This window comes from Odontesthes bonariensis, chromosome 21 (assembly GCF_027942865.1).
Source record: "Odontesthes bonariensis isolate fOdoBon6 chromosome 21, fOdoBon6.hap1, whole genome shotgun sequence".
NCBI classification, from domain to species: domain Eukaryota; kingdom Metazoa; phylum Chordata; class Actinopteri; order Atheriniformes; family Atherinopsidae; genus Odontesthes; species Odontesthes bonariensis.
This window is the reverse complement of record NC_134526.1, coordinates 4656644-4670884: the sequence shown is the minus strand read 5'-3', so window position 1 is coordinate 4670884 and position 14241 is coordinate 4656644. Positions and strand designations below refer to the sequence as shown.

At 37.7% G+C, this 14241-nt stretch overlaps 1 protein-coding gene across 1 annotated transcript; it reads left to right on the top strand.

The window, feature by feature from the left end:
- The first annotated feature begins 271 nt into the window (after window positions 1-271).
- Window positions 272-12688, top strand: pctp (phosphatidylcholine transfer protein). The gene is made up of 6 exons (XM_075454439.1): window positions 272-445; window positions 1835-1952; window positions 5398-5477; window positions 5561-5732; window positions 7339-7406; window positions 12064-12688. The coding sequence occupies exons 1-6, from the start codon at window positions 317-319 to the stop codon at window positions 12136-12138; spliced, it is 642 nt and encodes a 213-aa protein (XP_075310554.1). The 5' UTR covers window positions 272-316; the 3' UTR covers window positions 12139-12688.
- The last annotated feature ends 1553 nt before the right edge of the window (window positions 12689-14241 follow it).

Below are 14241 nucleotides of genomic sequence, written 5' to 3'. Positions count from 1 at the left end.
AAAAGTAGATGGTAGTAGTAAAAAGTATCGGTAATACTGGCCTTGTGTTTACTTAGTATTAGATCGATACCACATTTTGCAGTATCGCACAGCCCTAACAAATAGTTTGGTTGTGCTGTGGTCATATACATATATATACATATATATTTGCATTAAATTGAGCCAAAATCATCTAGTGTTGGAGGATAAAGGAGCTCAGAGCAGATATTATGTAATTGATTGAGCCTTTTGTTTTGAAAGCGCCAGCCGGAAGTCCAGTGTGTGATTCCAGCTGTCAGCTGATGGTCGGTGTGAGGCGGGCAGAGGCAGAGCCGTCATGTCGCTGCAGTTTACGGATGAGGAGTTCCAGCGCGCCTGGAAGGAGCTGGACGAGCCGCAGCTGGACGGAGGATGGGAGCTGTTCACCGAGACGATGGGAGTGAAAATCTACCGGCTGTACGACAAGGTGGGAGCCCCGAGAACAGCTGCTGCAGCCGGGGAAGCTGAGCAGCACTGCCCGGTGAATGGTCCTGCGGCTGCTTTCCTCTGCACAGCCAAGAATGATCACAGATCTCACCTCCCCGAGTCACACGCTCCCAAAATGTTCAGTTTTTTTGTCTGGTATTATGTATTTTTCAGCAACAATCACATCAGCAGTGACGTCCTAGCGGCCAGTTTGGGGATTACCCGGAAACTGTTGGAGTATAATGTTGTTTCTCTTGAGCCAGAAACCGGCTGCACCAGTTTAGTTTCAATGATTAATGAAAACAGGGAGTTTTTTCATGTGCATTACAGTGTAAAAGTATGAATTTCTTTTTAAATCACAAGGAAAATGGGGGGGAAAGGTGCAGTGATTTACTGACACATGTACAAACATAAAACAGTATATGAGGGGAAAAACAAGGAGCTTTTTCATGTACATTACAGTGTAAAAGTATTCACACACCCGTCATTTCTTTTTAAATCGCAGGGTAAAAGGTGCAGTGATTTACTGACTCATATAAGGCAAGGCAATTTTATTTGTACGCTGGAAAAAATGCCCCTCCAAAAATAAGTAAAAAAACAACAAATAAAAGACGTTTTTGCTTGAAATAAGCAGAAAAATCTGCCAATGGAACTAGTGAAAATCGGCTTATCAAGATTTCTCTAAATAAGATGTGATATTTAGGACTTTTGAGTTAAAAGTGATCTTGAAATTAGCTTAAAAACCTCTTCAAATGTCAAAAAAAGCTTGTTTCATGTGATATGTGACTCAAACAATTTGTTTTCAAGACTTTTTCATTTAACAAGATATTCCAGATGTATTGTATTAAAACAAGTCCCTATATCTGGCTGAAATGGTACTTGTTAGGCAGTTGTGTCTTATATTAAGTGTAACGAGATACTCAATGAGAAACATGTACTTGCTAAGATTTAGATTTTTTCCAGTGTAGAGCACAATTCGTACACAAGGCAACTCAAAGTGCTTTACAGCTACATAAAATCACAAGAAGACAATAAAATCATTCCAAAAAAAAACATAAAAAATAATCATTAATTAATTAATTTAAAAGTGAAGAGTGCAGATAAAATACTTTCAGGTGTCATATGCACAGCTAAATAGAACTGTACAAGCATACAACAGTATATGAGAGAAAAAACAAGGATCTTTATGGTCCAATGGACACATTCCCCCCATATAAGTGTGTGTTTCTGCACTTCTTGCAGGCTTGAATGCAGTCCTGTGAGCTGTGAGTGAGGGCGTGCCGCTGGCTCTAATCAGAGTGGTGTGCTCTGGGATTAGTAAAGCATGGGTGGGTGTGGTGTGGTGTTTGGCCTGCAGTGGGAAAACAGAGCTTTCATGTGCTGCTTTCAGGAAACCGGACTTTACGAGTACAAAGTCTTCGGCGTGCTCGCCACCTGCGCTCCAGAGCTGTGTGCAGACGTCTACATGGACCTGGCCTACCGGAAACACTGGGACGGATACGTCAAAGGTAAAAGAATAGATTTCCCCGGCCCTCATTTCATGAATAAATATGTTGATAAATGCCACGTTTGTGTCCTTTTCAAGTTTTTTTTTTTTTACCCTTTCCATTTAATTATCTTTGCTTTCATGCACATCTGCAGTAACAAGCAGGTAACATGTTTCAGCTGTGGCCTGTACATTGGAAAAAATCTAAATCTTACCAAGTATATTTGTCTCATTGAGTATCTCATTACACTTAATATAAGACACAACTGCCTAACAAGCACCATTTCAGCCAGATATAGGGACTCGTTTGAAGACAATACATCTGGAATATCTTGTTAAGTGAAAAAGTCTTGAAAACAAATTGTTTTGAGTCACATATCATATGAAACAAGCTTTTTTTTCATTTGAAGAGGTTTTTAAGCTAATTTCAAGATCACTTTTAACTCAAAAGTCCCAAATATCACATCTTATTTCAAGAAATCTTGACAAGCCAATTTTCACTAGTTCCATTGGCAGATTTTTTTTGCTTATTTCAAGCAAAAACGTCTTTTATTTGTTGTTTTTTTTTACTTGTTTTTGGAGGGGCATTTTTTCCAGTGTGGTGAAGTGAGCAGAATGGATTTTTGTTGTAGTGGGAACACACTGGAAAAAATGCCCCTCCAAAAATAAGTAAGAAAAACAACAAATAAAAGACGTTTTTGCTTGAAATAAGCAAAAACAATCTGCCAATGGAACTAGTGAAAATCGGTTTGTCCAGATTTCTTGAAATAAAATGTGATATTTAGGACTTTTGACATAAAAGTGATCTTGAAATTAGCTTAAAAACCTCTTCAAATGAAAAAAAAAGCTTGTTTCATGTGAAATATGACTCAAAACAATTTTTTTAAAGACTTTTTAATTTAACAAGATATTCCAGATGTATTGTATTAAAACCAGTCCCTATATCTGGCTGAAATGGTACTTGTTAGGCAGTTGTGTCTTATATTAAGTGTAATGAGATATTTTGACTAGAAATGAGACAAATATACTTGGTAAGATTTTGATTTTTTCCAGTGCATATAGCCTTTAGTTTCAATGAAACCAGCATCGTGTTTTAATTGTTTTCCCCCTAAATTCTTTGCATTTTTGCAGCTGAGCTGCAGACCTATCAGTTACAGATTGGAGTCTTTCTACATAAAGACACTGATTCTGTTAGAGATCAGCCGTCTTAAGGCAGACACAATGTCCTATTTCAGCATACGTGATGGAAACGAAAGGACCCTGAAAGCCGTTATCACGGGAAATGACTTTATTCTTCTGTAATGACCAAGGCTCAGTCCCATTTCACAGCGTTACCCCTTTAAACTGATACACAGGGAATAGAGGTGGAAATATTCCCGTAAGGAAAGGGACGCCCCATCCACAGATGCAATGAAAATGGCTGCTGCTGTGGTCTCTCACACATCATTTTCCATATGTTTAGCATGTAAACCATCTATTTGTGCACATAACCACAGACCCTGGATCTCACGTCAGGATAGTGTTTCTGCACTCAACCTGAAGAATTAGCCTCCAGAATTATTCAACCAAATGCTAAACATGTCTGTCTACTTCAAGTTTCAATATTAAAACATCTTTATTTTCAATATAGTAACTTAAAAAGCCACTGCATACCTCTGAAAGTATTATTTTTTTGCCTGCTTTCATCAATTAGACACGTTCTCCTGCATATTTGCCTGCTTTTGGCCAAACAAAAGAAAAACTACTCGGGCCTTCTCTCTAATGGCAGGAAAACGGTACCTGGTGAAGCTGGTGTATCAGTTTGTTGTTTGTTTGATAGCCTGCAAACAGATTTAGTTGCTTTATCTTATCAACAGTTAAACATACAGTTAAATCTTGATTGATCTACCAGGTTGAATTCTTTGTTTCCCCTCCTCCTCCCTCACAGTTCATCATCACTTCCGCCCTGTAACGAAGATTTAAACTGTGGCTAACTGTGTGCTGTCGGATGTGTTGATGAACATGTCTGGATTTAAAAATGTCTCCATTGGGTGAAAGTTTAATCTCCACTGGCAGTTTGTTCCACTTGTTTGCAGCATAACAGCTAAATGCTGCTTCTCCATGTTTAGTCTGGACTCTGGACTGGACCAGCTGACCTGAGTCCTTGGATCTAAGAGCTCTGCTGGCTTTATATTCTCTGAACAGATCAGCAGAGGTGGGCAGAGCAGCCAAAAAATGGTCCTCAAGTAAAAGTACTGCTACTTTAGAATAATATGACTCAAGTAAAAGTAAAAAGTAGTCATCCAAATAATTACTTGAGTAAGAGTAAAAAAGGTGAAAAAACTACTCAAGTACTGAGTAACTGTTGAGTAACGTCTGATTTATTTGTTAACACAAGCATTCAATCAGACAGACAAAAATACTAAATAATCATCTTTAGACAAATTAGAGTTCATCCAATTGATAAAATAAATTAAAAATTAATTAATTAATTACAAAATAACTTAAATTAAAATAATCCAGGTAAATTCAAGAACTTCAATAACAAATAAAAGAGACTTAGGAAATGTTTAAAACATATGTAACCCATATGTAACCTAAAAAACAAACATTCACCTATCCATGGGGGGAAAAAACGAGTTTAGGAAACTTAGCGCTACATGTTTCCTCAAGTTAAATGTTGAGTTTCTGCTGAAATGTGCGTTTGTTTTGGTTGACACAGAAGACACATAATGTAGCTGCTGTTTCTCACTCTTTGTAAGGTAAACATGCTTTCAGTATGAGGCCTCGTCTGCGTCTTCATTTCCCACCGTTGGTTCTGACGTTTTTCATCTGTTTCTTTGTTTGTTTGCTACGACTGCTAATGCTAAAGCTAACCCGTCCCGCCGCTGAGATCGAGTACGGTCACGTGACCAGACCGCACGGCTGCGTCTGATTGGTGGAACACACAGACACAAATACTAAATAATCATCTTTAGGCAAATTAGAGTTCATCCAATTGATAAAATAAATTAAAATTTATTTATTTATTACAAAATAGCTTAAATTAAAATAATCCAGGTAAATTCAAGAACTTCAATAAAAAATAAAAGAGACTTAAAACTACTCCTAGAAGTATAATTTATTTAAAAAACTTACTCAAGTAAATGTAACTCGTTACTACCCACCTCTGCATATCACAGATTGTGAACCATCAGCAGGCTTTTAAAATCTATTCTGGAAGCCAGAGAAAAGATTTTAAAGCTGCTGTGATGTGTTCAGATCTCTTAGTCCGGGTTAGAGATGTAAAAATCTAATTTACTACATCACAGAGTTCCCATGTGCACCTGCTGCCTGAAGCAGGTGAAAGATTTGGACTCTTTCCCTGGTTGAGACGGTCTTTCCTTAGGTTAACCTCACATATTATTGCACAGTTTTCTCACACGTGTTTACATATCAACCTCCAACTGCTTTCGTATTGAATGTTTTTGTCCTTTCTGTTCATTCAGAGCTCTATGAGAAAGACTTTGGTGGACAGACTGCGATCTACTGGGAGGTGAAGTACCCGTTCCCTCTGTCCAACAGAGACGTATCCTTCTGGTCCGCAGGAGTAGTGCGATTACTCGTGATTCAGTGTGATGGAGCGCGTTTCCCTAACAGCTCAAACTCCAGTACGTGTACGTCAGGGAGCGGAGGGACCTGGACGTGGACGGCAGGAAGATCTGGGTGATCCTGGCCAGGAGCTCCCAGGATGCACCGTGTGCAGAGAAGAGCAGCGTGCTGCGGGTCAAAGACTACAAGCAGAGCGTCTCCCTGGAGAGCGACGCGGCCGGCGGGACCAGAGGTGGAAGGATTCAACCGTTTAAACATTTTAACTGTCACAGGTTAAAGGGACAGTTCGCCTCTTTTGACATGAAGCTGTATGACATCCCATATCAGCAACATCATTTATGAACATCTTCTTACCCCCTGCTGCGTCCTGTGAGCCGAGTTCCAGCCTCGTTTTGGTGTTGATGAAAGTAGTCCGGCTAGTTAGCTGGGGTTTAAAAAATAAAGCGTTTTGCTTCTCAAAACAATATGCGTAATACATTTGCATCACAAAATCGTTCTCCAGGAAAAAGTCAGACCTCACAATCTCTTGGCCCTATTTTCTCTCCCTTCGTATCACTGCCTGCTGCCGCCTGCCGACAGCCACGCCTGTTACAGTGTTTGCTGCTCGGAAGCAGGGGACTGCTCGGTCTGCACTTCGGTCTGCACGGCACATAAACAAAAGAAACAAAATGAAAGGAAAGAAAAGAAACAAAAGGAAAGGAAAGAGAAGAAACAAAATGAAAGGAAAGAGAAGAAAGGAAAGAAAAGAAACAAAAGGAAAGGAAAGAAAAGAAACAAAATGAAAGGAAAGGAAAGAAAAGAAACAAAATGAAAGGAAAGAGAAGAAAGGAAAGAGAAGAAACAAAAGGAAAGGAAAGAGAAGAAAGGAAAGAAACAAAAGGAAAGGAAAGAGAAGAAAGGAAAGAAAAGAAACAAAAGGAAAGGAAAGAGAAGAAACAAAAGGAAAGAAACAAAAGAATAGGAAAGAAAAGAAACAAAAGGAAAGGAAAGAAACAAAAGGAAAGGAAAGAGAAGAAAGGAAAGAAAAGAAACAAAAGGAAAGGAAAGAGAAGAAAGGAAAGAAAAGAAACAAAAGAATAGGAAAGAAAAGAAACAAAAGAAAAGAAAAGAAACAAAAGGAAAGAAACAAAAGAATAGGAAAGAAAAGAAACAAAAGGAAAGGAAAGAGAAGAAACAAAAGGAAAGGAAAGAGAAGAAACAAAAGGAAAGAAAAAAAACAAAAGGAAAGGAAATGAAAGGAAAGACGCCTGCCGACAGCTGCACCTGTTACGGTGTTTGCTGCTCGGTCTGCACAGCAGGCAGTGATACGAAGGGAGAGAAAATAGGGCCAAGAGATTGTGAGGTCAGACTTTTTCCTGGAGAACCATTTTGTGATGCAAATGTATTACTCTGTTGAACGCATATTGTTCTGAGAAGCAAAACGCTTTATTTTTTAAACCCCAGCCAACTAGCCGGACTACCTTCATCAACACCAAAACGAGGCTGGAACTCTGCTCACAGGACGCAGCAGGGGGTAAGAAGATGTTCAGAAATGATGTTGCTGATATGGGATGTCACACAGCTTCATGTCAAAAGAGGCGAACTATCCCTTTAAAGGATTAACGGAGCAAAAACTTCTGCTTTCATAGAGCTGCTCACACTGACTGATGATCAGTAAACTGACCCTCTTAATGGGAGCAGGAAGGGTTCACTTAGTTTTTTATGCACTGCTTCTGCTTTTTGTCTCAGATTTTGTTCCATAACTAATGACATAGTGTTTTATGTCACGTTTTGTTGCATTTATCTAACTTTGAGATGTTTGTCTGAACATTAATCACTCTTTAAATATTGCATTTCAGTTTTCCTGAATTACTTTGACAACCCTGGGGGTATGATTCCCACATGGCTGGTGAACTGGGCTGCGAAGGTGAGTGAATCTAAGCTGGAATGCCATCATTTGCACATCTCCTCAGCTAATTCACTGGAAAAAATCTAAATCTTACCAAGTATATTTGTCTCATTGAGTATCTCATTACACTTAATTTTTTATGGGTTTTTTTGGAATGATTTTATTGTCTTCTTGTGATTTTATGTAGCTGTAAAGCCCTTTGAATTGCCTTGTGTACGAATTGTGCTCTACACTGGAAACAATCTAAATCTTACCAAGTACATGTTTCTCATGGAGTATCTCATTACCCTTAATATAAGACACAACTGCCTAACAAGCACCATTTCAGCCAGATATAGGGACTTGTTTTAATACAATACATCTGGAATATCTTGTTAAATGAAAAAGTCTTGAAAACAAATTGTTTTGAGTCATATTTCATGTGAAACAAGCTTTTTTTTTTCATTTGAAGAGGTTTTTAAGATAATTTCAAGATCACTTTTAACTCAAAAGTCCTAAATATCACATCTTATTTCAAGAAATCTTGACAAGCCGATTTTCACTAGTTCCATTGGCAGATTTTTTTGCTTATTTCAAGCAAAAGCGTCTTTTATTTGTTGTTTTTCTTACTTATTTTTGGAGGGACATTTTTTCCAGTGTTCATTTCACAAACAGTGCAGGCAACGAAACATTAAGAGCTTTGCATAAAGGATAACATTTTAAACTAGATTAAGTAGCTTAACCGCTCGGGTCAAATATTTAAAGTGCAGAACTGAGTCTGCGAGTTGCAACATGAAGGCAACATGTCTCCCGTCACGTTGGAGCAGAACCCCTCGGTGTCGCATTTCGGTGAGCTCATTAACCTTTTGCATCATTTGTCATCGTGCAGGTTGGTCCGATTCCTGATAATGTGGAACACATCATCAGTTTAGCACAAATCGTGCTGCAAATGCATACAATGAATGCAAAAAGAGACAGTTTTCAGGTCGTGCAACACACCCAGCGGCAGATTTATTCCTGCTCGTGCACGGACTGCTTCCTCAGATTATTTGAGTTGGCAGGCTGATGGTAATCAAAAGCCTGAGCTGAGTTGAGCAAGCTGAACACATGCCTGCTGCAATATCTTAATTACGTCATTTGAGATTTTTAGAATCGACAGAAAATAAAAGTTTCGCCTGATTTGCAGAAGTGATCAGAACTAAACCTTTTTTAACTTTAATTAAACGCGTTGAAGAATAAGTGCATCTCTGTCTGGTTCAACACTTTTTTTTTCTCAGTGGAAACACTTCTGTTGTCATCTGTACTCTTTGCTCCAAAAATGCTGCATGTATTGTGAGGATATGTCTTTGCTAGGGCTGGGCGAGTTAACTCGTTATTATTTAACGTCGATAAATATTTTATCTAAATATTTTATACTGCGCATTAACGCAGTTTTTTTTTTTTAATTAAAAAAAAAAAAAGTTTTTAATTAAAAAATTTTTTTTTTTAATTAAAATTAAAAAAAATTTAAATTTGGGCAGAGAAAATGCCAACTTTTTATTATTATTATTTTTTTTAAATTACAAAAAAATTTTACACAATTTTTTGGGGGGCTTTTGTGCCTTTTAATGGATAGGAAAGTTCAGAGAGACAGGAAGCAGGGGGCAGAGAGAGGGGGAACAACATGCAGCACTGGGCTGTCCGGTGCGGGACTCGAACCGGGGCCAGCTGCAGCGAGGACTATAGCCTCTGTACATGGGGCGCCTGCTCAGCCCACTACGCCACAGACCACCCCTGTTTTATTATTTATTTTATAATTGTAAAAGTCTGTTGCTCACAGGCTTTTATTTTGTAAAAGTCTGTTGCTCACAGGCTTTTATTTTCTAAAAGTCTGTTGCTCACAGGCTTTTATTTTGTAAAAGTCTGCTGCTGTCTGCTGCGGAACAGGAAAAGAAAGTAATCGGCGGATCCACCAAACATGGAGAAGGGTACGGAACTTTTACTCGGCACAACAGTTTGCACAACAAATGTTATGGCACTTTCATTCATATGGCAGCACATTTAAAATAAAACTAAATGCTAAAAGCTATACGCTACTTTTGAATTCATTTTGGGATTTTGCGTACAAATGCGATTAATCGTGATCAATCAGGGAAATCATGTGATTAATTAGATTAAACATTAATTAGATTAAACAAGCCCAGCCCTAGTCTTTGCATATGTTGCAGTTATATCCAGATAATTTTTCTCTACCAGCAGAACTGAAATCAGCCCCAACTGTGAGCACTTTTAAATCCAGGTTAAAAACATTTCTCTTTCCGTGTGCTTATGGTTGAGTTTATATTTTTTTGTTTTTCCCCTCTTCTTTGATTGCTTTTAACTGTGTTTTAATTTTTATTCTATTTTTTCCTCTTTAAATTGCTTGTTTTTCTGCTCTTTTAAATGCCTTTATGTAAAGCAGATTGATTTGCCTGTGGTATGAAATGCGCTGTATAAATAAAGATGCCTTGCCTTGCCTAACCAATCAGGTGGCAATCTCCTCGTGACTTTTAATGACATCGTCTCAGCCGCCCTGCAAGAATCCACAGAACTGCAACAGTAATTGTCGCACAAGAGGTTTAAAGTTCTGTCATGGCAGCTTGAACTAGTTTAAGTTTTCTTCTTCTCCAAACAAGCTGCACGTGTAGATTTCATTGAAAAACAAGTGTCCTCAGTGCATTAAAATGTGCAAAAACATGGTTTTAATTGATGTAAAATGACCTCGTGGAGTTTTTGTGAAGATTGTTGTTCACACGAGAATCTTAAGAGATAAACATCCAACAAAACGAGTATTTTACTTTTTTTTTTTCTTCTTCCTCGTCGAATTTCTGTCGTCATCTGGTATAAGTGATACAATTGGCTATGAATCGTGCGCAAAGCAGCATGGGAAGAACTAGACGCCATTTGATAGACATTCGTAGCGCCCAATAAACGGCTCTAGGCATTCGTAAACCACGCCTCAAATACGAGAAAATGCACACCTAGTTCCCAGACCACCATCTCATCCAGATGTGGACGCGTCAGCCAGGCTAAGTTATACCATCTACATGATTTAAAGACAGGACTATGTCCCAGTGTCTTAAACCCAGGTCAAAGTAAAACTTATATTAAACTAAACAAACCAGTCATGTTTGCTTCCATTAAATTGAGCCCTCATAAAGGAATGAATGCGTTGATTGTTGCTTTCTAAACTAAAAAAAAAATCACCCCGAAAAACAAACCAAAAAATAAATTAGACAGAAAAACAGAAAAAATGACCCTGAAAAACAAATAAAAAAATAAATTAGACAGAAAAACAGAAAAAATGACCCTGAAAAACAAACCAAAAAATAAATTAGACAGAAAAACAGAAAAAATGACCCTGAAAAACAAACCAAAAAATAAATTAGACAGAAAAACAGAAAAAAATGACCCCGAAAAACAAACCAAAAAATAAATTAGACAGAAAAACAGAAAAAAATGACCCTGAAAAACAAACCAAAAAATAAATTAGACAGAAAAACAGAAAAAATGACCCCGAAAAACAAACCAAAAAATAAATTAGACAGAAAAACAGAAAAAAATGACCCCGAAAAACAAACCAAAAAATAAATTAGACAGAAAAACAGAAAAAATGACCCCGAAAAACAAACCAAAAAATAAATTAGACAGAAAAACAGAAAAAATGACCCCGAAAAACAAACCAAAAAATAAATTAGACAGAAAAACAGAAAAAATGACCCCGAAAAACAAACCAAAAAATAAATTAGACAGAAAAACAGAAAAAATGACCCCGAAAAACAAACCAAAAAATAAATTAGACAGAAAAACAGAAAAAAATGACCCCGAAAAACAAACCAAAAAATAAATTAGACAGAAAAACAGAAAAAAATGACCCCGAAAAACAAACCAAAAAATAAATTAGACAGAAAAACAGAAAAAAATGACCCCGAAAAACAAACCAAAAAATAAATTAGACAGAAAAACAGAAAAAAATGACCCCGAAAAACAAACCAAAAAATAAATTAGACAGAAAAACAGAAAAAAATGACCCCGAAAAACAAACCAAAAAATAAATTAGACAGAAAAACAGAAAAAATGACCCCGAAAAACAAACCAAAAAATAAATTAGACAGAAAAACAGAAAAAATGACCCCGAAAAACAAACCAAAAAATAAATTAGACAGAAAAACAGAAAAAAATGACCCCGAAAAACAAACCAAAAAATAAATTAGACAGAAAAACAGAAAAAAATGACCCCGAAAAACAAACCAAAAAATAAATTAGACAGAAAAACAGAAAAAATTAACCTGAAAAACAAACCAAAAAAAAAAAAATTAGACAGAAAAACCAGAGTTTTTTGTTTTGTTTTTAAGTGAATGCAATATGCTTCCGTACCCAGACAGGGAGATCTTGCAGGAATCGTTTCCCACCAACACTTCCCAGCCTCTGAAACGTACATGTGTTCCGTGTTGACCCGCTGAGGAGGATCTTTGATGGTGTTAAACTCTCAGGGCCCTCAGAGCGCCGTCCCTCTGCCTGCTCGGCGCTTTTCCACCGTTATTGTTTGCAGATGTATCGCAGGGTGACGTCAGCGGCTCCCTTTATGTTGCCCCTCCTAGGTGGGTCCTCTTGGCACATGTGTTCATGACGCTGGCTGACTCAGATGTGTGTGTGTGTGTGTGTGTGTTTTAAACAGAGCGGGGTCCCAGGCTTCTTAACGGACATGCAGAAGGCCTGCGGCAGTTACTCAAACTACTGCCAGAAGAAGTGAGCGCCACTGAGGGAAAGGTGGCCCACACTCCAGGGCTTTCATCCCTTTTACTGCTGTTGTTTTATTTTCTTTCGGGAGGCTGTGTGGAGGTTAATGTGGCGCGGTGTGGGCCGCCGCTTGTTTTCGTAGCTGGCTGTTTACTCAGGCATGATGTGCATGACCGGCCGCCCTCATTAAAAGGCTGGTGTGAATCATTTCTGTTCCATTGTGCTGTGTTAACCACGACTCTGCCGTCTCCTTTGTGCAATCGAATGTTTCCCACAGAATCTGCCTCTTTCCTGCACTGAATTTTATTCTTTTTGTGTACATTTTGATGTATGAGTTAAACGAAATGTTTTTTTGTGGGTTTAATCACACTGGAATCTCGGGAATATTACCAAACCTTGGGAGGATTTATGGGTTCCTAACGGATGATGTATTGATATAGGCTGTTCCTCAGTACCTTTGACCTCCTGTTGAGGTGATTATGGTTTGCTCTGATCACGAATGGACTATTACCGTGTAATATAATTGTGTTAATGACACAAATAAACTCAAATTTTCATTGACACTTATGCACTAATGTGTGTTTTATTGTATACTCTACACATTAGGAAACCAAGGTGGAGTAACAGTCCCTAAAGCTTTGTCGCTCCAGCTGTAGTGCAGAAGATTGGAAGCATTTTAGCTTGAATATTGGGACATTTTTTGGACTTTTTTAGCAGGGCCCACTGCTGTCCTGCTGGGTGTGTTTTGGGGGGGGTCTTTGAGGATGTTAATTCAGCTGTTTTATCTTATAGAAAACTAAACAAGTCAATTTAAATTAGGGCTGGGCGAGTTAACTCGTTAATTGTTTAACGCCGATAAATATTTTATCGCGTATTAACGCAGGTTTTTTTATTTATTTTATTATTGTAAAAGTCTGTTGCTCACATGCTTTTATTTTGTAAACTTTTGGATTCATTTTTGGATTTTGCGTACAAATGCGATTAATCGCGATTAATCAGGGAAATCATGTGATTAATTAGATTAAACATTTTAATCGTTGCCCAGCCCTAATAAATAACTTACATTATTTCCTTTTTATTTATTATAAAAGAATGTTTTATTTAGAAAAATGACAGAATTCTCACCCTAATTTAAAGTATTTAATTTAACAGGCAAACACACCTACAAACAGACCATTTCTTTTAAGTCGAGCAGAGAAAACTAAAAATCGCTTTGTTGGAGCTGCTCTGGCTTTTCTGACTACTTGAATGGAGGAAAAACGGTTTTCTTTATGGATTAAGATCCAACTGTTTTCCCATTTATAAGAAAATTGGACTGTGTGCTCTTTGCTCTGTGGCAGGATGCTTTATCATCCTAAAAAATGACCTAGTAATGTCTGCTGGTACTTGATATCAACCCTGGATCATCAGTTACTGTGGAAATGTGTTTGTTTTCTTCAGCCAGTCAACTTTCTGTGTTTTATTGGACCTGCACCAAACTAAAGGTCCAAACTAAAGTGTCCTTGTCCAAAGCAGGTTGGTGATTTATCTCTGAATCTCACTTCCATCCAAGCATCCACAGCCCATGGCTGTTTCTCTTTATCCCACTGGAGCCCGGTTTTCTTCTCTTTAGGCGTTACTGATTACTGATTCTCATACACAGCTTTTTTTTTTACCACCCGTACTCAAATTCTATCCTTACTGTTCCATATTTCTAATTTTTATTCTTTTATCTTATTGTTGAGTGTTGTACTTTGAGAGTGAAGTTTAACCGGAGTCAAATTCCTTGTTTGTTTACTCAAACCTGGCCAATAAAGCTGATTCTGATGGTTTACTTTACTTTCACTCCTGTTTCCGCCCATTTGTTTTGCTTTAGTTGTACTTTCTATTTTTCTGCCCAAAGACTTTGATGTACTTCTACCGTGGTGAAGTTGGTTTGATATTGGATATTCGGATATTCAACAGATATTCACAATAAGGAAATAAGGTGTTTTTTTTTCCCAATACCTCCCAAGTCATGTGACCTAGTGACTCCAAACCGATGCAGAATAGTTCTCCTATGTAGTACCAACCACACACACCTTTTTTTTTTACATCAATTGTATGCACACGCTATTTTATATGATTTTATTTAAGA